This window comes from Triticum urartu, chromosome 6, assembly GCF_003073215.2.
Source record: "Triticum urartu cultivar G1812 chromosome 6, Tu2.1, whole genome shotgun sequence".
Classification (NCBI taxonomy): Eukaryota; Viridiplantae; Streptophyta; class Magnoliopsida; order Poales; family Poaceae; genus Triticum; species Triticum urartu.
Window position 1 is genome coordinate 553,601,407 of NC_053027.1, and position 22,085 is coordinate 553,623,491.

Sequence of the window (22,085 nt, forward strand, 5' to 3'; positions counted from 1 at the left end):
AGGACAGTGCACCGCAAGATACACACAACAGACGAAGGTAACCCAGCACCAGTTCACCGGTTTCAAGCAACCATTCGTACGAAATGATTGCATTTCGTACCTGCAACCATTCGTTGAGCCTGTGTGCACACTTGGCAGGATCGGAGATTCATTCAGAGTGACAGAAATATCTCTCCTCACTGACGGGCAGGGGCCATGCATGGAGTCCCTGTCGATTCGCGGTCACACGCCGGCGACCTGCACCGAGGAGGACAGCAACCTAGCGGGCCGCGACCGGCCGCTGGGCTGTCAAGCGTGCGCTTACTGCTTAATTAGGCCGCGTGCACTTATAGCTGCTTAATAGTCCCACACGGCTCGTGTGCAAATCACTTGCGCGGCTTAATTAGGCTGCTGTTGACCTACGTAGAGCCGAGGAAGCAATCACGGGCCAGTTAGCGCTGGCTAATCGGGTTTGCGAGGCAAAAGACCGACGTATAGACGTTGAGGCACACACGCAGCGCAAATGCGAGCCGAGTCTATACGAGCGTCGTCTAGACGTTGAGGCATTACACCCAGCTCAAATGCGAGCCGAGTCTAGCCGCTCCGTATAGACGTATACGGTCGGTCTTTTTGGTCTATTTTTCATGTGATTTAAATTTCTTTTTTTAAAACATCAAACAAGACTTGAACAGGATCGACATGGTTTTGATCAAGAGAGGTTGCCCCACACTGCTTAGATTGTGCTAAAAGAAACTGCAAGTTTGCACTTGTTAAATTCCATCCTAATGAAACTCGTAACAGGGTGGTAACACACAACAAGCAGAACAACGAAATCCAGCACCAATTCGTCGGTTTCAAGGCCAGTTCATTTCATACCAGCAACCGTTGTCGAGCCTGTGTGAACCCTCAATGGGATCAGAGATTCAGTGGGGCAGAGATATTTCTGCTCGCTGACAGGTAGGAGTTCATGTTCATTATTCCAATCCAGGTCAGTGAGAAGAAACATGAAGCTTATGCATGCAACAAATGTTCTTAGCAAAAGGTTAAGTGAGTGTACGAATTAGTTGGATCTGCGTTCTCAGTATGAGCAGCTTAGAGTTGTAAATACTGAAGGAGGAAACATTCTCACAACAAAAAGTTGCGACGTCACAGAGCGAGCGTGGCGTGTCCTGAACTTTCATTAGCCCTGTGAAAGGTGTTGGGGAATCAAAGGATCCAAGGATCCAAGGATGCTTAAGTAATATAGTTCAATAACTTTAATGCAGCGTGCCAGCATCGGCTATGCTTTATGATGCCGCTTTAGTTCAATAATTGTAAGGCAGCAACAGTTGTTGTAGTAATGGAAGAAACAGCGTGCACTTTGCTTGATCTGGTCAGGTCAGAAACTTGATGATCTTCGATAAGGGAAAGCATGATGATTGGTCATGGCATAAACGATTTCAGAGAAACATCAAACGAGACTTGAACAGGGTTGACTGCGTTTCCATCAACAAACAATTGGTCATGGCATAACCCCCACGCTGCTCAGGTTGTGCTCAAAGCGAGTGAAACTGCAAGTTTGCACTGGTTAAATTTCATCCTAATTAAACTCATAACAGGACGGTAATACACAGCAAGATACAACAGCAAACAGAACAGGGAAATCCAGCAACTGTTCACCGGTTTCAAAGCCTATAGCGTTCCGTACCTATGACACGACTGCTGTCGAGCCTGTGCGCACCCTTGACGGGGTCAAGGATTCAGAGAGACAAAATATTTCTGCTCGCTGACAGGCAGGAGCCCAAGTTCACTATTCCTGTCCAGGTCAGTAAGAAGAGATATGAGTTTATGCATGCAACAAAATATACCTGCCAAAATGTTAACTGAGTGTATGAATTACTTACACCTGCGTTCTATTTACGAGCAGCATAGAGTTATAGATACTGAACCAGGAAGATTCTGACAACAAAAAGTTACAACAGAAAATGTTCTCACAAAAAAAAAACTAAACGAACATGCTAGTTTTGTAAGTGAGCCGGTGTTCGTCTCAAGTGATGTCATATGCTGGATTGGATATTAAAAGGAAGCAGCGGTAAACTCAGCTTTAGCTCGTAAATAATAATATAATAATAAATCATTCTTTCTGCACATTTCTCTATATTATTATATACGATTTTCTTTGGATGAAAGATTGTCACAAGAAGAAGTTCCAATAGAAAACATTCTCACAACAAACTAGATGGCGATGCTAGTTTCTGTTTCATATGCTGGATTGGATTAGGTGGCTGTAGTAATCCTAGTCAGCTAAATTGCACAGATAATGAAAGAGCCAATGATCGCCGGCAGTGCAATTAACCAATTCAAGCTCCACTAGCATTAACAGACCAAAATTTCAGAATAATCATCAGAAATTCTTTGTACTGACATGTGGCGGCATGTGTGGCTCTGCCAAGGGCTGCCTGGTTAAACAAGTTCTGCCATTGACTAAAAGCCCTCCTCCGGTAGGTGTGTTTGCTGTCAGCACTCCGATAAAGCATAATGCGAACACCATTAACTAGTGCTGGCCTGCTGGGTAATTGACCTGGTCCTAGCTAGTGAACAGATTCTTCAGCATCCGTGCGCATATATGGACTTCCATGATTCTTCAGTACCTGACACTTTGCACTTCCTCAGCAGCTAGCCCCTGAACAGACCAGAAGAGCAAGGATGGCGATCGCATTGGCCATGCCACTTGTGCTGCTGCTGCTGCTACTGCCAGTGGCTCGAGTCTCGGCTCAGGAGCGGCAGCAACCGCCGCGCCAGGTTGTGCGGCCTGGCTGCCGCGACAAGTGTGGCAACATCACCATCCCTTACCCATTTGGCATCGGCGCCGGTTGCTTCCGCGATGATGGCCGAGGTGGCTTCCAGCTCGAGTGCAATAACTCCCGCTCAACGCCGCGGCTCACCGTGACAGGCTATGGCATGCGGATCACCGGCCTGTCCGTCGCCACCAGCGAGGCCCGGGCCCACCTGAGGGCAACACGTAGATGCTACGACAGCAGGGGGCGTCTCGTTAGCCAAAGCGGCGCCACGTTCGTGCCACTTGTTGGCAGCCACTACCTCTTCTCCCAGGCCAAGAACCGGCTCGTCACGCTCGGCTGCTCCAGCCTCGGCTACTTCATCGACGTTCTTGGCTACTATGTCAGTGGCTGCATGGCTGTGTGCCGGCCACAGCAGTTCACCTCGCCGGGGTCCTGCACAGGCGTGGCATGCTGCCAGAGCGCGATACCCCCCGCTGTCGACTACTACGAGCCGTTCCTGCTTGACTTCACGAAGGAGCACCGAGACAGAGACATAGCCTTCTACAGCAACAAAACGACCTGCCGGTATGTATTCCTGGTGGAGACCAAGTGGTTAAGTACACGATACACCGGTGACAGCGAGTACCTCAACTGGACCAAAGACTTCGCCGTGCCTGTCATCCTCGACTGGGCGATCCGGAACGTCGGCAACTGCAGCGCCGCCAGGCGCAACACAACTGAGTATGCATGCCAGAGCACGCTCAGCGATTGTATCGACTCCGGGGATGGCGCTGGGTACCGGTGCAGCTGCTCCAAGGGGTACGAAGGCAACCCCTATCTACAAGACGGATGCAGAGGTATACACCCATGCCCTGTTTTACTGTTCTGCTCCTGCTCCTTCTGCCACTTCATCTTATGAATTGTTTTGCCAAATGGAAGACATCGACGAGTGTAAACGCAAAGAAGAGCAATCATGCTACGGCATCTGCACAAATACTTTGGGAAGCCACACTTGCCAATGTCCTCCGGGGACTAGTGGAGATGCTACGACAGAGAACGGTTGCCGGCCAAAGGACAATTTCACATTGGCCCTAAAAGTAGTAACAGGTAAGCAGACAATCCTGCAAATGGGTTGCTCTTGCAGTCTTGTTTTCGAAACCTAACTGTAATGCTATGTCGTATTCAGGAGTGAGCATTGGTGTGTTCTTGCCATTTTTCATGTCCTTCTGGCTCTACTTGGGGCTCCAGAAAAGGAGACTTATCAGAACAAAGCATAAATTCTTTGAGCTAAATGGAGGCGTATTCCTGCAGCAGCAGATACGTAACTACAGTGACACCAGCAAAGGGGGTGGGGGCTTCAAGATCTTCACCAAGGAAGAGCTCGAGAAAGCGACCAACAACTTCGCAGCCGGCCGTGTTCTTGGCCATGGAGGGCACGGTATTGTCTACAAGGGTGTCCTTGAGGACAAGACAGTGGTGGCGGTGAAGAAGTCAAAGACGACGGAAGAGGTCCCTACCAAGGAATTCGCGAGGGAGATGTTCATCCTCTCCCAGATCAACCACAAGAATGTCGTCAAGCTGCTTGGATGCTGCCTCGAAGTAGAAGTGCCAATGTTGGTCTACGAGTTCGTCTCAAATGGTACGCTCTACCACTACATCCATGGTACTAGGGGCCTTGACTCTGATACAGGCTTCAACACCTGCCTTCGAATAGCTGTAGAGGCAGCCGAGGCACTGGCATACATGCATTCTTCAGCCTCGCCACCGATTCTCCATGGAGACGTCAAGACGGCAAACATTCTGTTGGATGACAAGCTCACAGCAAAAGTTTCAGATTTCGGAGCATCAAAACTGGCACCAACTGATGAGGCCAAGATGGCAACATTGGTGCAGGGAACTTGCGGTTACCTTGACCCAGAATACCTAATGACATGCCGGCTGACTGATAAGAGTGATGTGTACAGCTTTGGCGTTGTCCTATTGGAGCTTCTGACAAGGAAAAAGGCACTGTACTTCGACGGGCCGGAGGAAGATAGAAGCCTTGTTTTATGCTTCATGATGGCAGTGAAGGTAGGCCAACACCAAGACCTTCTGGACAGCCAAGTGAGGGACGAGATGACAATCAAAGCGCTCGAAGAGATCACACACCTCGTTATGAGATGCTTGAACATGAGTGGAGAGGAGCGGCCAACGATGAAGGAGGTTGCAGAGAGGTTGGAGATGCTGAGGAGATACCACAACCACCTGTGGGCTCAAGCAGATGCCAATCCAGAGGAGGAACAAAGTTTGCTTGCTATGGAACCACATAATGTGAATTACAAGTTCACACAAGATTGTGTCCTTGATTTTGAAGCAAGCAGTACATACAGCTATAGCTTGTAGATCAAAATATTTGTTCCATCTTTTCTGCATATCCTTTCAGATATGAGTTTTTTCAGATGTAATAAGAAACATAGGCACATATGATGGTTGCAGAAAGGTGATCTAAATCTCTCACAGGTTGTATAATTCAGTGAAATTGTATAATTGATCAAAATCAATAATATGCAAATATGCCCATTAGTTAGTTAATGCTTTTCATTTTTTATTAAAAAGATGTTAAAAGCAATAGAATGTAAAGAGAACTCGCGATAATTTATTAGGATGGAAAAATTACATAATTTATAAAAGGGATTTGCAACTCATCTTTTTCCATTTATTAACTAGGCAACTACTATGAGAAAAACTACCAACTTGATTTGCAGGCAGCATACAAACTAAACTTACAAGGTGGTTTATGTGCAAAAACTGCACGTTGTTACTATTTCTAAAAAGTTGTACCTTTTCAATTGGAGGGATAGCGAGTCACGAACTTTCCTGATGTCAGAGCTTCCTTATACATGAATAAGCTTCCCAATGTATTGCATAGCACTTCGCATCCCATGATAAACCGATTGCCACTGCATCCTTCATCCGCAAATCCCACCAGGAACGGTCAGTCTTCTACACAAATGGAGAGCAAATTATGTTTGATATGTCCTAGACTGGCCAATGTTGGCTATGTTAAGAAAAAAGAAGTTCAGAATATAACTTATTCAGAGAAAGATTTTGCTTCCCGGCGGAGTAATTGCAAACTTGGTTTATGCTGATGGTTCAGAACGTCCCTTCATTGCTTTATGTGGAGATAATTAGTCACACATAAATCAGTAACTTACAGTACCGTGACATGAGATCTAGTACCCTGTTTTGTAAAAATAATAGCTAGTTCCCTGGAGATTGTCAACTTACGATGTCGCCAAGAACTTGAGAAAGCTCCGTCAAAAAAAAAAGAACTTGAGAAAGAGACATGTCTCCATATGTAGAGATTATGTACTCAGGCGTAGCTGTATTGCAGTAGTCATGACCGGCAGGTTGCCTGGTTACAAGTAAATTAAAGAACTTAGCCATAAGTTACAACATAATTGTCAATCAACTGATGTGAAAGCTTACATTGATCCATAGTACGAGCTTCTGCTGTAGCCTAGTTCGTCTGTACAGTCTGTTCTGGCCTAGTTCTTCTGTACTCTTAACACCTTCTTGGTGTTTCTTCTAATAGGAAATGATGCACATTTAGACGCGTGTTCATGAAAAAAATATCAGAGGGAGGGAACTTTCCGAGTAAATAGTTTGTGGGTTTTACCTGGATCCATTACTTGGAATATCTGTACTCATGGCTTAAATTTCACATTCTGGTTCCAACTACTTATTTTCTGCTAACAGGAAAGTTTTTCACCGCATACTGCCTTTCCATCTCTAGTATCTCCATTTCCTGAAGAAGTGATTTATTTTCATCCTGCAATTTCTTCAGCTCCTCCATGGACACAGGCCGCTGTTTGTGAAGATACAGGATATCTGCAAGATACAGATACTACTCGTCATTACCAAACGGCAGAGCAATGTGAATGCATTGTTGTAACCGAGAATTGTTGGCAGGCATGTCGATCATATAGCAGAAACTAGCACACATTCACTCATTAACCGACACTATCCTGAAGTAGTGTCACGGAAACAAATAAGACTAAATTTGAGTAAAAGGAGGGAGGGTATGTTAGTTACTCCGCTGAGCCTCGCTGAAGAGTCCCCAGATGCCACCATTCTGAGAATTGTTGGCATGTCATAGGTCATAGCACAAACTAGCACACTTTTTTTTTTTTTTGCGAAGGACAAACTAGCACACATTCAGTCATTAATCCACACTATCCCGAGGTAGTGGCATGGGAACAACTAACACTAAATTTGAGTGAAACAAGGGATAGGTCAGTTAGTATTACTCCGCTGAGCCTCGCTGAAGAGCTCCCAAATGCCACCCTTCTGCTGCTCATCAGCCAAGTATGATGTCCCCTGAAATAGCAGCCGCACGAAAATTCAGAACCCCCATGTCAGGTTGAATGAACCACTGAACCAGGACGGCGGTCGAATATACTTCATAGATTTGGCATTGTGAAACTTCTAATCCACACCTGGTCGATGCTTGCCTCGACGTCGAGCCTGGAATTCCCCAAACCCGGCGGCTTAATACAGACTCGGAAAATCAATTCACCCCGAGCACCGGAAATAGAACCGGAACAGAGTTGAGAGGAGCTCAAGGGCACTTGCGGAGCTCCCGCCGCGGGTTTTGGAGGCGGAGTGGACGAGGCGGCGGCGGTGCTGGGACTGGCACCGGCACTGGCCGCAGCTGCGAGGAGGGGAGGGTCTGCATGGCGGCCCCTAAGCGTCGAACCCTCCGACGATCCGCCGGGCCCGGGCGAGACTGGACGGCGGCGTTTGGGAGCGGGGGAGAACCTCCGGTGAGGAGGATTTTTTTTTTTCGAGGGGTCGCCGGAGAGGAGGGGGAGAAGGGGCGGTGTCACTGACTGGCAACGGGCCGCGTTAAGCTCGGGCCTCCCGGTCCACTGAAGGCCGAGACGAGAATATGGCCCAGCGAGAGGGGTACTTTCATCTTTTCTGCTGAAACATTTCTCAAAAAAAAAAGAGGAGAATGGCAGGACAGGCTAGGTTTGGATAGCCAGTTCTTTTGGGCGATTCTACCAGAATCGCCCCCCTCCTCAGCTTCTCTCAAAATTATCACTCTATATGTTTTTTACAATTCTAACTAATTAGAACTTAACTAAATAGGATTGTAAAAAAAAATATGAAGTGACGATTTTGAAAGAAGCTGGGAAGGGGGGCGATTCTGGAAAAATCGCCGAAAAGAACTGGCCTCGCGAGGATCAGGTGAGAAGAGAACCAAGATCCAAAACACACCCACTCCAGGCGATCTCGGCAGCACTGCACGGGTGAACACCGCTGGCGCTGGGCATTCTTCCGGCGGACAAGAGCAAATCCAAGGCCACGACTGGGACGACGACAAGCTCTCCAACGAGATGGACTCTCTTGTCGAGCGGCTGAACGACGGCCCCCCTGATGATGACGATGAGTCTCTGGCCTTCTGCGACGACCAGCAGCTCAAGGAGCTGAACCAGCGCCATGCGCTGTGCCGCATCAGAGCCCACGAGGTACGTGTAACCTGTTGTTCCTACAACATCACACATACATGTGGCAAGATATCATACTCCAAACTTTTCTGCGTGTTTTTAGACTCTGCTTTTGGAATGTTTGATTGATACAGGACAAATGCATGCCGGGGAATGGACGGTGCGAGCCTCTTAGCGGTGTTCCCGCCCTCTAATCTCGAGGACAATTGGTACTATAAGCGTTACGAGCTCGGTCTTCAGTGGCGCTTCGATCATGTGTACTGCCAGTATGTTCACTTGCAGGACTACCAGCGGCTCATCCTTCCAGATAATGTATATGGGTAACACTTGGCTCCATGCAACTATTTCAGTGGTTTCATTGACTGTATTTCCTTAGTATAAGGTGCTTTCCGTCTTGACTGTTGTGTGTTGTTACTGTTACATTAACGCGTCCAATAGTGCTGAAGCTGAATGTTGTAGAGTTTAGAATGTGGCTCTTCACAAGGACTGTCGATCCTTGTGCGCCTCTAGACTGGTCAAAAGAGTGTGGTGGCGGATCTTTTCTTAATACTTGTGCACAAATCTAAAACAACTTATGCTTAAAATTGTAGGGAATACAACAATTCAGCGTCATATCTTACAGTGGATCTCTTGGCATACAGGAGATGCAGAATTCTATTGAGCGTGGTTGCCCCCTCTTGACGCCTCATTATGAGTTTTTGCGCTCTTTTTTAGTCTGCACCATTGCCCCTACTGTTTCTGAAATGTCTGCACCACTGTCCCTACTTTGTTTACGAACCATGTAAATTGATAATAGTCCTTGCAGAGTACCGCATAACACATCGTTCTAAACTATAAACCTTCACGAGGTTTAGAAATGGATTTAATTGTTGCTAAAGGTGAGATATGCAAGACTTGTAGGAGATCAGATGATGCCTTAGGCTGGGACTGTAGACTTTTGCATAGATAGTGTAGCTCTGCTGCTTGTAGGGTTATATGTTACTTAACCTCCTCCCCGCAAAAAATAAATAAATAAAAAATTGTTACTTAACCTCCAGGTGTGGTGTAGATTGGTGCCTTGCTTACATGGGCTCTTTGCATTGACTTCTTTTTGTCCATGTGCCCCCCCTTGAACCGATCAAACGATTGGTTAGTGCAGTGGGAACTCCAGAAATGAACAACACTTCTTGTTAGTCATAGGGTAACATTGGTTGCAGGAATGCTGTTCATGGCACATATATATAACTAGCAATGAGTGTTTTGTTTCTTCTGAAAAGGGGTCAGGCCCCGGCCTCTGCATCAGAATGATGCATGCGGCCATATTATTAAAAAAAGCAACATGTTCAACAAAAGTCTTCAGGTCTCAAAAATAAAGAAGCTCACAAAGAGCAAAAGCAACATGACAGGATAGCCACAACCGGCCGGCAAAAATATAAGATAGGACACCAAACACATATCCTATTACATGACCGCCATCCAAACCGGTTGAAAATATCCCAAGCTACTATCTCCCATCGGATAGATCCAGTAACCAAACGATCCCTGGTCTCCGTCGGAGTGAATAGCGACCACATATGGATGAGTGTAGTGGCCCGGAAGATAACCTGCAAGAAATGAATTTTTGTTGTTCTGTTAAAAACCAAATCGTTTCTGCAGTTCCATATTGTCCACAATAAAGCACATACTCCTACACGGATATGTCTCGCAGTTACGGAATCTAACCCATCTAACCACGTCCAGAATAACGTGTTGATGGTATTCGGAGGAGTAATATTAAATGCTATGTGCATTGTCCGCCACACAATTTTTGCCAAGGGACATTCGAGAAAGAGGTGTTTGATGGATTCTTTCGAATCACAGAAGCTACATCGTGTAGAACCTGTCCAATTGCGTTTTGCCAAATTGTCCTTAGTTAGAATGACTTGTTTATGAACAAAACACATAAACACCTTAATTTTTAAAGGCACTTTGACTTTCCACACATGTTTCGAAGGCGGAATGACGCTAGAGTTGATAACATCCAAATATATGGATTTAACCGAAAACTCACCATTCTTCATTAGTTTCCAGCTCAATTGATCGGGTTGTTGAGAAAGGTGGACCTCCATGGCTCCATCAATCTTCCCACAAGGTGGATCCATGCTTCCCAACGATTTCCTGCTAGAGTCCTCCTGAATTGGATATTTAGAGGATTTGACTGTAATACTGTTGCAACGTAAGCTTCTCTTCGTTGCACAATATTATAGAGAGAAGGATATTGGAGTGCCAGGGCGTCTCCCCTAGCCATATGTCCTTCCAAAACCTCGTGGTAGTACCATTTCCAACTATAGATTTTTGTCCTGTTGAAAAAGGCTGATTTCACTTTCATCGGTCCTTTCCAAAAAGGCGAATCAGTCGGCCTCACCGTCACCTGGGCTAGTGTTTTGGAATAAAGGTACTTGTTCCACAGGATTTGGGCCCACGTGGCATCCATCTCTACAGATAGTTTATACAACCACTTGCTGAGTAATCATCTGTTCACCTCTAGGTTTTCAATGCCGAGACCCCCTTGGTCTTTCGGTCTATAAATGATATCCCATTTAGCAAGTCTGTATTTTCGTTTTAATTCATCACTCTGCCAGAAGAAGCGCGATCGATAGAAGTCTAGCCTTTTCCGGACTCCAACTGGGACCTCAAAAAAGGACAAGAGAAACATGGTCATACTCGTAAGAACCGAATTAATAAGAATTAATCGGTCTCCGTATGACATAAGCTTGCCCTTCCAGCAGCTTAGTTTCTTTTCAAATCGATCCTCAATGCACTTCCATTCTTTGTTTGACAGCTTGCGATGGTGAATTGGTATACCCAAATACGTGGATGGTAAAGACCCCAATTCGCAGCCGATCAATTGTTTATAAGCTTCTTGTTCATCTTTAGCTCTTCCAAAGCAGAACAATTCGCTTTTATGGAAGTTAATCTTTAACCCCGACAATTGTTCAAACAGACATAACACAAGCTTCATGTTTCCTGCTTTTGCTAAATCATGCTCCATGAAGATGATAGTATCATCAGCATACTGAAGGATCGACACTCCGCCATCCACTAAGTGCGGAACGAGGCCCCCTACTTGGCCGTCATCCTTAGCCCTTCCTATTAGGATTGTCAACATGTCGACCACTATGTTAAAAAGAATCGGTGACATCGGGTCACCTTGCCCCAGGCCCACTAGCAATGAGTGTGCTACTGGTAATGTTTTCATTGTGCAGGGTGAGTATGAAGACTGGGAATATCACTACAGAACTTGTAGTACGCTTGAGGGCGACCAAGAATTCGTCCAGTTCTGGGAAAAGCTGTCAAGTAAAACCGAGGTGTGCACGATGTGATCGATCGTAAACTTCTGCTCATTACATCTCATCATCTTCTGACTTGCCTTTCTGTCGCATGCAGTTGATTGAATTGCACCTGACAGGCAGGTCCCGTGAGGAGAATCATGATGTCGACCACTATGTTAAAAAGAATCGTAAACTTCTGCTCATTCTCCAAAAGTCTCTTGTGGTTAATAGGTTAATTGTATGTATTTGATGCTGTAGTCTCGTGCACCGCATCCTAAAGCCTGTTTTAATCTTTAGGAGCCAGAGAGTTGGAAACTGTTGTTTTATCATGCACTGAAGATCGCAGAAGGACATCCCCATGTTTATAAGACTTCAATTCTCTCAGGCTTCACTGTAATGCCCTTCCAGCATTTGTTAATTTAGTTGGCACTGCAAATTATGACGTCGTTTGATATTCTTTTATATTTTGTATGCAGGACTTTACGGATAGTGTGTGGATTGATTATACTTGGGGTAAAAACTATATTGATTTTCTCTTTGACATGTGGCAGCTGGTTACTGCACACAAGGTTTGATTCTTACTTGAATACGCTAAACTAGGGAGGGGAGTTTGTTTCCTCCCCTATGTCTGGTCCAACTTTACATGCTTAATGACAATTGGTTTTCTTCAAAATCACTCAGCTGGATTTTAAGGATGCCTTGAGGCAGGTCTTCGACAAAGGCAATACCATGTTTATTTTTTCATGCAGAGATGAGTTTGAACCGAATCTACGTTCCAAGGAAGAGCATGTAGGTTGGCTTTCTTCTCACATTTGTTACTTCATATCTCTAGCTAGCATTTTGGTTCTGCTCTTCGCTCAACTATTTTATAATATGCGCCTAATTCTTTAGTATGTTGGCTGTCCAGTATAAGCCCCACTTGGATCGCATTGTTGAGAAGGTAACCTTCTTTTTCTCAGATCAAGGTCTAATTGAATGTTTCTTCGCACGAAAGCAATCAGCATTTGCTTGTAGGCTCAAGAAGGACATGATGTTAATGAGTTGATCAAGGACACCGTTAAAAAAAATTGTCAGTTCTGGCTTCTTTTTCCTTGCCAAGATGTTTGATGTGCCTCAGTTCTGGCTTCTTTTTTCTTGCCAAGATGTTTGATGTGCCTCAGTTCTCTCTGGCTTTTAATATGCACGTCTGTCGAAATCCGCTTTAATTTGCTGGTGATGTGGAAGCTAAATTCACTATATTTTCAGGTTAGGAAACCCAAGACATATTATGATTATGCGAAGAAGAAGCTGGGCATTGCTAAAGAAATCGGTTTGATCCCCCCTCAAGCGCCAACCCCGGCCGGCCAACCCTCTTCGATCCCCTGAAACAAAAATGCTCTTCGTCGCCCCTCGAGTTCACTGTCGTTTTTGAACCGGGCTGGTGGCGCTTTGCGCAGGGCATCCGTGGATGGTGAGCCATGGGGGTGATGTGGTGGCTGGCTGAAATCGATTGACCAACATGCTGCAACCGCTCCATCCATTTGTTGATAGATCTCAACAGACGACGACTTAATTTTCGCCTTGTTGATTTCTTGCAAACTAGCGACGGGCAGAAGCAGTGGTGGTGCCGGAGTTGAGTCAGTAGAACTAGTGCTAGGCTGAGAGGCCTGTCGTGGAGCTGTATTTCTAAATCTAGTAATGGGAGGAAATGGGATGTAGATATCGGCCTTCCTTTTTGGGATATACTCGCGATCTTCTCAAGGAGAAGTGGTTCTCGTGGTTTCGTTTGGGAGGTCATCGTAGTGACCATGTACAATTTTCAGAACAGCAGTGTAAGATCGAACACAATTGAGATAAATTCATATTCTGTTTTGGTAAGATGTAAACGAAATTTGGGATAAACTTATGTTTTCCATTGAATCAAGGGGCCTTGGTATAGCACTTTAAACCCAGACTTTCCCAACACTACATTATAGCACTAGTTCGGTGGTACTCTGCTTTTATACCCCTGATGATGATGACAGAAACAGAGTCACCCTGCAACAAACAGGGCAACTTCACACAAATTTATTCTTATTATCAGTGCTTGGCCACTTGATTGTTGGTCTCATGCTCGGCTGCACTTGACGGTCTACTGACCGGAAGGCGGGACAGGAAGCGGGTTGTTGTGCGCCGTCAGGCTGTTGACCATGAAGGCCTTCTCTTATTCCACGGCTGAACGCCCTCCTGGCATGACCCCAACCCAAACAAACGAGAGTCAGAACCAGGGACAGGTTACAAGTCATGACATGACAGGAGAATGGAATGGTTTACAAATGGCAAGCAAACGGAGAAGTAAAGTATCGATAACACGATGTTGTGTGCAGAGTACATACTAAAATCATGAGAGATTGGTTGCAGCTATGGATTACCAATGGTGGAGGAGTGGCCATGGGGAGGGGCGTAAGTCGGTGGCTGCAGTCCGGCAGCAGATCCTCCTCCCCTAATGCTGCCGCCGCCGATGTACGCCTGGGCATGGCCGCCGACCATGAGCTGGGTGCAGACGAGCGCCAGAAGGACCAGAGCTGGGAATGCCTTGGACGTAGCCATCTCTCTTGGTCTCTGTTCTTTGCTTGGCTGCTCCGCTCTTCTCTGTGTCTGTCTGTGGTGTTGTGTTCTACGCAGACACAACTCGAGGTGTATAAATAGCAAGGAGGTTATCCTGGAGGGGCCTTGAATGTGTAGCACATGAAAGGAGGAATCTGTATCTTGTAGCTCTGCAGGTAAGGCACACCACCTAAGGGCATCTCCAGCCGCGCCCCCAAGACGCCCCCAGAAGCCTTTTTTTATTACCAGCGAGTAAAAATCCTCCCAGCCGCAACCCTAGAGTCATGAGTCATGTTTTTCGCCGGATCAGACGAAAAACATGGCCGGCGCTCGCGAGGGAAAACTCAGCAAACCGGGATGCAGCTGGGGGCGCCGGCGCTATATTTTAGCCGCGAAAGGCCCACTGCCAGCCTCTAATCTCTCTCTCTCTCTCCTTTTTCTGGCTAGGCCCACCACATGAGGCATGCAAAAAAAAGACAACGTGGAGAAGCCGCAAGCGGCCGGCCCCGGCGCCCATCGCTGGCCCCGCGCCACGCCTCCCCGGAGCAGCTTCACGCCGCCGGCCCCGCGCCGCGCCTCCCCGGAGAAGCTTCACGCCGCCGGCCCGGTCGCCAGTAGCCAGCCCCCGCAGGCCTCCGTGCGCTACCGAGCCCGTCACCGGAGCAGCTCTCTCCTCCACGGGCGGCCCCGGCCCCAAGCATGGCGACCACGGCCGGCCCCGAGCGGCCCCGGCCCAGAGCCACGCACCGGCGGGCGCAACCCTGAGCCTCACACGGGCACGGCACGGCTGGCGGCGGCCAGCGGGGAGCCGGGGCGGGCGGGATGGGCGGACGGGGGCGGCGCGGCCTGGGCGGCGTAGCCATGCGGGGGCACGCCAAGTAGTTGTTGCAGGGCGCGTGCGTCGCGCTGGAGCGCATCCACCATGCGCCATACCACCGTCCAGTAGTCGGAGCACGGAGGCAAAGAAGACGCGGAGACGGTGGTGGGGCCATCCACGCGGCCCCGTAGTGCGCCGGCGAGCAGCACCAGTGTCCCCTCTCGAAGGAGCTTGGCGATTCAAGCGCGGGGCGCGCGGCCACGACGCGGCGTAGGCCGAGCCCCGCGCCGCGGCCACGTCCTCCTCCTCCGGCGGGGCCGAGCCAACGCCCATCCGCAGGCTGGCTCTCGTGGTGATCTGCAGCGTGGGGCGCCTACTCGGAGGGCCGGGCCTCGCTGATGGACGCGGGCGGTGCGCTAGCTCCTCCTGGCATCGCTGGCCGCGGTGGGGCACTGGGCGTTGGTGCTCTTCCTCGCTGCGCGCCACGCGCTCGTGAACCTTCGAGCTGCCGCCACGCGTCCTGCTCATCGAGGTGCAGAGATGCTTGGGGTGGAGACGGCTGGAAAAATTTGCCACCCAAGCTTAAAAAATCCGCCGATGCCTCCTCAGAAGGCCGAAAAAACGCTTCAGGGGCACAACAGCCGGAGATGCTCTAAGCTACCGGGACAGATTACAAGGTCATGTGCTTGAGGAAAAATCACCCTGGCCTCTAGTCTAGCATAATCTTCTCGGCACGAGTTAGCCAAGTCAGCCAAGATAATGTTACAAATGTGCGTAGGTATCGTAATATGAAAGAAGTTTACAAGATTAAGTCGGTCGCTCCACCAATTGTGGGGCGTTGGAGATTCTTAACCTTGAGAAGTTACAAGGACTTTGCAGTTGAGATGGCCATGGTTAAAAATGAAAGAAGTGGCTAGAAATACCGGGGAATGGACGATGCGAGCCTGTTAGCGTTGTTCCTGCCCTCCAATCTCGAGGAGAATTGGTACTGTTCACTTGCAGGACTAGCAGCGCCTCATCCTTCCAGATAATGTATGTACGAGTAGGTGACAAGTCCTTTCTGGTAACCCGGGCTGCGCCGCCCCTCTCTCTCCCGAGGCGGCGGCGCCGCCCCGCCCCCGGGGAGCCCTCGTCCGCAGCGCCCTTCGCCCTCCTCCTCCATCGCCTCCCACTACTGCCGCCGTCGTTGAGGACGCCGCGGGGCGAAGCCCCTGTGGTGAGGCGGCGGCGCAGTCCTCGGCCAGCGGTAACATGTGGGGGCAGCGGCGTCCATCTCCCTCCTCCAACGACAGTGCGCAGCGGGTTGGCGGTGGTCAGGAGATCTCCGGCGGCCATTGGCGGATGAGATTGCGATGAGATCTGATCTAGGCCCGAGGGATTTAGATCGAGATCTACTGCGGCTGCACCTCGTGTCGACAACGGCAAGAGGAGATCTCCCCTGGGTTATCTTCGCGGCACGAGGACATCCGGGTCTCTTGGCCCGGGCATGGTGGTGGTGGCTGCCTTCTCCACCGAAGGCGGTTGGCCAGGCTCATAGTGACGGATCTTGGATCCCACTATTAGCATCGGCGGCGAGTTGGGGAGACAGTGTCACCGATGAAAACCGAGCCGACTCCGGTCATGGCGGGCGATGGCGACGTCTATGTCATTACCTTGATGAAGGCATTGTCAAGCAACTATTGTCAACCTACTCGTGCCGCTCCGGGAGAAATTCTAAGATCACCGGATCAGACGATGGCGGTGCTGCGGTGTTGTGTTGCCTCTTGGGGGCATCGTTTGTGGAGCGGCGCCGGTTGGAAGAGGCGTGAGGTGGTGTGGCGTGCCATCTCTCGCGTCGACGATGACGGGTCTCGGCGGCATGGAGCAGCGAGGTCTCGCCGGTGGGCGTGTGATGATGGATAAGCGCAGGATGGTGGCGTTGTCTGGCGTCGTGGTGGCGTCGATAGCAACTAGACCGGGCAAGGTAGATGCAGTAGTTCAACAATGAAGATGAATTGGTGGCAGGCGGCTACGGCGGCCTCATACCCGCAGGTGTCCTGGTTGAGGAGTGCGTCGGACTGATGGGTGCCTCATACTCAGCAGGCGCCCTGATTGGGACCTCGGGTCTTAGATGTTAGGTTTGGCTATGAGGTTTGTTTGGTATTAGGCCCAGACTATCAACATCCTTCATCAACTAGATACGAGTAGCGACAGATGTTGTCATGTTGCCTATCAGCATTCCTCTTTTGCTCAAAAAAACTGGAGTGTTTGTTCTCACTAAAGAAATTTGTGTTTGCTTCTAGGGTCAGGAAGGCCATGATGTTAATGAGTTGATCAAGGACGCCATCAAAAAAATTACCAGCCGCTTCTTTTTTCTTACCAAGATGCTAGATGTACCTCAGTTCTGGCTAATTTTAATGCACGTTTTTTTCTGCTGATGTGGAAGCTAAATTTACTATACTTTCAGGTCAGGAAACCAAATACATATTATGATTATGCGAAGAAGAAGCTGGGCATTGCTCAAGAAATTGGTTTGCTCCTCCCTCAGCCACAAACCTTGGCCGACCAGCCCTCTTCGATCCCCTGAAACAAAAAAGCCCATCTTCGTCCCTCGAGTTCGCTGGCGTTTTTTGAATAGGGGGGCGCTTTCTGTAGGGCATCCATGGATGGTGAGCCGCGGGGGTGATGCGGTGGCTGGCTGAATTCGATCGACCAACATGATGCAACCGCTCCATCCATCTGTAGATAGATCTTCACAGACAACGGCTCAATTTTTGCCTTGTTGATTTCTCACAAACTAGCGATGGGCAGAAGCAGCGGTGGTGCCAGGGTTGACTCACTAGAACTAGTGCTAGGTTGAGAGGCTTATTGTGAAGTTGTATTTCTGCCTCTAGTTAGAGATCGATGGTTTTGGTATCTGGCCAAAGGGAGGAAATCGGATGTAGTCATGTAGATATCGGCCTTTCTCTTTGGTATTTGCTTGCAATCTTCTCAAGGAGAAGTGGTTCTCGTGGTTTCGTTCGAGAGGTCGTTCTAGCCTAGACCATGCACATTTTTCAGTACAAAACAGTGTAAGATCGAAAACGTTCATGCACCATTGAGACAAATTCATTCTGTTTTTTGGTAAGATGTAGACGAAATTTTGGGATAAACTTACTTATATATGTTCCCTTGAAAGCACTGTGAATTCCCAACTTTCTCAACAGTACATTAGTAGTAGTTTGTTGTATTCTGCTTAATTTTATACCCCTGATGACAGAAACAGAGTCATCCTGCAAACACAGCAACTTCACACAAATTTATTCTTAGTGCTGGCTACACGGTCGTTGGTCTCAAGCTCGGCTGCACTTCATGGTCTACTGACCGGACGGCGGGACAGGAAGCGGGTGGTCGTGCGCCGGCAGGCTGTTGATCATGAAGGACTTGTCTTCTCCCATGGCTGAAGGCCTTCCAGTCCCGTCGTATCCTCCTGGTATGACCCCAACCCAAACAAACAACTGTCAGAAGATTCAGAACCAGGGACAGGTTAAATGTCATGACATGGCAGGAGATGAAATGGTTTATCAATGGCAAGCAAATGGAGAAGTAGAGTAGGGATAACTCGATGTTGTGTGCAGAGATTGATTACAGCTAAAATCATGAGAGATTGGTTACCGCAATAGATTACCAATGGTGGAGGAGTGGCCATGGGTGGCGGTGGAAGTCGGTGGCCGCAGTCCGGCGGCAGATCCTCCTCCTCCCCTGGTGCCGCCGATGTAGGGCTGGGCATGGCCGCCGACCACGAGCTGGCCGCAGATGAGCACGAGAAGGACCAGAGCTGGGAATGCCCTGGACGCCATCTCTCTTGATCTCTTTACTTTGCTTGGCTGCTCTGCTCTGCTCTCCTCTGACTCTGGTGTTGTGTTCTATGCAGACACAACTCGGGGTGTATAAATAGCAAGGAGGTCAGCGGCTGCGTACTAGCTACTGTAGTTAGGCGAGGGCGTGAATGTGTAGCACATGAAAGGAGGAATCAGTATCTTGTTGTAGCTCTGCAGGCAAGGCACATCACCTAAGCTACCGGGACAGTATATGCTTGAGGAAAAATCACCCTAGCCTCTAGTCTAGCATAACCATCTCGGCACAAGTTAGCCAAGTCAGCCAAGATAATGCTACACATGTGCGTAGGTGTGGCGGTGTGCTGTCCGATTGTAATCTGAAACAAGTTTACAAGATTCATTAGGAGAGCGTCTGTCGCTACACCAATCGTGGGGCGTTGGAGATTCTTAACCTTGAGAAGTTTCAAGCAATCTACGAAGGAGAACGTGTGTTATATGTGACTAAAAAGTAAAAATACATTATTGGATTCATTGTCAAAGAAAGTTTTTAAACATATACTATTGGTGACATATTACACACATTTCGCTACTCAAATTGAAGACCTAAAAACCTGTGTCAGCCTTACATACCTGAATGGAGGGAGTACCCCGATCTACAAGCTAAAAATGATGTATTGCCCCCTTCAAGGTCAATGATGTCTTGAGGTCTGAACTTATAACCTACATCTCCTTATTCCTCCCGCCAAGCAAGTGATACCTCTCCCTTCTCTCTGAATCACCACCATCATGACCCCACGGTTGTCAATGTTTCCTCTCTGCGACGTCCTTCATGAACAACTGCTCCTCCCTCCTCATGGTCAATACTGTGTCACAAAGAGTGTGACCTCTTCCTATACCTCGGGTCCCATCTCCTTCCTCACTTGGTAGTCCAAGAGCTCATCGTGCCCCCTGGCCTTCACGATCACCATAGGCGGCACCGGACTCTTGTCCTCCTCATGCCCATTGAAGCATAGTGACTTCTTCCTAGTTAGAAATTGAGTTCTAGCAACACAACTTCAAAGTTGTACACGTTGATTTTGTCTTAGCTGACACATCATGAGGTACTCCAGGTCTAGGTACCCATGGGTCTCCTACACTATTGCCGCAATCTTAGCGTTGCCACTTGATGTTGACTACGCCCCGAAGTCCAATACTTTGTAATGAAATTGCTCTGGAGGAGGATGTTGGCCTTCCTAACGTCTTCATGGAGGATTGGCAGGTAGGTTTTTGAGTGCATGTATGCCAATGCCTCTACGACTATCCATGGGCATGTCGGTGTTAAGCTACTCGTAGTGGATGAAGTGGAAGAGGGTGTCGTTTGAGACACTCATAGACCAGCATTGGTTACTCCACCTCAAGGCAGCAGACGAGAAGCTTCAAGATGTTTTGGTGGTTGGCCTGGGAGAGAATGTGCATCTCCCTCATGAACTCCTTGGTATTTTCCTACTCCATCATCTTGGACTTCTAGATGGCCTCTATGGTCTTGATCTTGTGAACACATCTATATATGATGTTGTGTCCGCCGGAACTGAGGTTCTGGTTGGCGAACGATCTAGAAAGTATCTTGAACCATTGTGGAAATGCATCTACTACTGCGGGGTGACAACTCTATTGTGCTCCAAAAAGCTCTGTTTGTCTAGGTGAGTTTCATAGTCTAGAGGCCCACGTGGAGTCAGAAGCAGATGAATATTGACAGAACATCTCTATAGATGACGTTGGGGAACGCAGTATATTTCAAAAAAAATTCTACGATCACGTAAGACATATCTAGGAGATGCATATCAACGAGAGGGGAGAATATGTCTACGTACCCTCGTAGACCAAAAGCGGAAGCGTTAAGAAACGTGGTTGATGTAGTCGAACGTCTTCGCGATCTAACCGATCAAGTACCGAACGCACGACACCTCCGCGATCTGCACATGTTCAGCTTGGTGACGTCCCTCGTACTCTTCATCCAGCTGAGGCCGAGGGAGAGTTTCGTCAGCACGACAGCTTGTTGACGGTGATGATGAAGTTGCGGGCGCAGGGCTTCGCCTAAGCACTACGACGATATGACCGACGTGTGTATCTGTGGAGGGGGCACCGCACACGGCGAAAACAATTATCAACTTGTGTGTCTATGGGGTGCCCCCTCCCCCGTATATAAAGGAGGGGAGGAGGGGGCTAGCCGGCCTCATGGTGCGCCCCCAAGGGGGATTCCTACTCCTACTAGGAGTAGGTTTCCCCCCTTTCCTAGTCATAATAGGAGGGGGAATGAAGGGAAAGATTGGGCTTGGGGGGCGCGCCTCCACCTCTTGGCCGCCTCCTCTCTCTTCCACTAAAGCCCATGTAGGCCCATTAAGTCCCCGAGGGGTTCCGGTAACCCCCCGGTACTCCGGTATATGCCTGAACTCATCCAAAACCATTCCGGTGTCGAACCATAACCTTCCAATATATCAATCTTCATATCTCGACCATTTCGAGACTCCTTGTCATGTCCGTGATCACATCCGGGACTCCGAACTACATTCGTTACATCAAAATACATAAACTCATAATACCGATCTTCATCAAACGTTAAGTGTGCGGACCCTACGGGTTCGAGAACTTTATAGACATGACCGAGACTCATCTCCGGTCAATAACCAATAGCGGAACCTAGATGCTCATATTGGTTCCTACATATTGTACGAAGATCTTTATCGGTCAAACCGCATAACAACATACGTTGTTCCCTTTGTCACCGGTATGTTACTTGCCCGAGATTCGATCGTCGGTATCATCATACCTAGTTCAATCTCATTATCGGCAAGTCTCTTTACTCGTTCCGTAATGCAACATCCCACAACTAACTCATTAGTAACATTGCTTGCAAGCCTTATAGTGATGTGCATTACCGAGAGGGCCCAGAGATACCTCTCCGACAATTGGAGTGACAAATCCTAATCTTGATCTGTACCAACTCAACAAACACCATTGGAGACACTTGTAGAGCATCTTTATAATCACCCAGATACGTTGTGATGTTTGATAGCACACTTAGTCTTCCTCCGGTATTCGGGAGTTGCATAATCTCGTAGTCATAGGAACATGTATAAGTCATGAAGAAAGCAATAGCAATAAACTAAACGATCATAGTGCTAAGCTAACGGATGGGTTTTGTCCATCACATCATTCTCTAATGATGTGATCCCGTTCATCAAATGACAACACATGTCTATGGCTAGGAAACTTAACCATCTTTGATTAACGAGCTAGTCTAGTAGAGGCATACTAGGGACACTCTGTTTGTCTATGTATTCACACATGTACTAAGTTTCCGGTTAATACAATTCTTGCATGAATAATAAACATTTATCATGATATAA

The 22,085-nt window shown here is 48.2% G+C and overlaps 2 protein-coding genes across 2 annotated transcripts; one reads left to right on the top strand and one right to left on the bottom strand.

Moving 5' to 3' along the window:
* Positions 1–2,657: 2,657 nt before the first annotated feature.
* LOC125515292 (wall-associated receptor kinase 1-like) lies at positions 2,658–6,126 on the top strand. The gene is made up of 3 exons (XM_048680738.1): positions 2,658–3,595; positions 3,678–3,845; positions 3,925–6,126. The coding sequence occupies exons 1-3, from the start codon at positions 2,665–2,667 to the stop codon at positions 5,118–5,120; spliced, it is 2,295 nt and encodes a 764-aa protein (XP_048536695.1). The 5' UTR covers positions 2,658–2,664; the 3' UTR covers positions 5,121–6,126.
* A 270-nt stretch (positions 6,127–6,396) lies between these two features.
* LOC125517001 lies at positions 6,397–8,224 on the bottom strand. Its single transcript, XM_048682239.1, has 4 exons — positions 8,001–8,224; positions 7,217–7,703; positions 7,028–7,097; positions 6,397–6,608 (listed from the first exon to the last, which is right to left on the bottom strand). The coding sequence occupies exons 1-4, from the start codon at positions 8,222–8,224 to the stop codon at positions 6,460–6,462; spliced, it is 930 nt and encodes a 309-aa protein (XP_048538196.1). The 3' UTR covers positions 6,397–6,459.
* Positions 8,225–22,085: the final 13,861 nt, after the last annotated feature.

What these genes read in the sequence shown, in the direction of transcription:
- LOC125515292 (XM_048680738.1), top strand. Translation starts at nt 2,665, where the DNA reads ATGGCGATCGCATTGGCCATGCCACTTGTGCTGCTGCTGCTGCTACTG. An exon ending in TCTACAAGACGGATGCAGAG is followed by an intron (nt 3,596 to 3,677) that starts GTATACACCCAT and finishes GCCAAATGGAAG; the next exon opens with ACATCGACGAGTGTAAACGC. An exon ending in GGCCCTAAAAGTAGTAACAG is followed by an intron (nt 3,846 to 3,924) that starts GTAAGCAGACAA and finishes TGTCGTATTCAG; the next exon opens with GAGTGAGCATTGGTGTGTTC.
- LOC125517001 (XM_048682239.1), bottom strand. Translation starts at nt 8,224, where the DNA reads ATGGCGCTGGTTCAGCTCCTTGAGCTGCTGGTCGTCGCAGAAGGCCAG. An exon ending in GCCGAGATCGCCTGGAGTGG is followed by an intron (nt 7,704 to 8,000) that starts GTGTGTTTTGGA and finishes GAAATGTTTCAG; the next exon opens with CAGAAAAGATGAAAGTACCC. An exon ending in TCGAGGCAAGCATCGACCAG is followed by an intron (nt 7,098 to 7,216) that starts GTGTGGATTAGA and finishes CTGCTATTTCAG; the next exon opens with GGGACATCATACTTGGCTGA.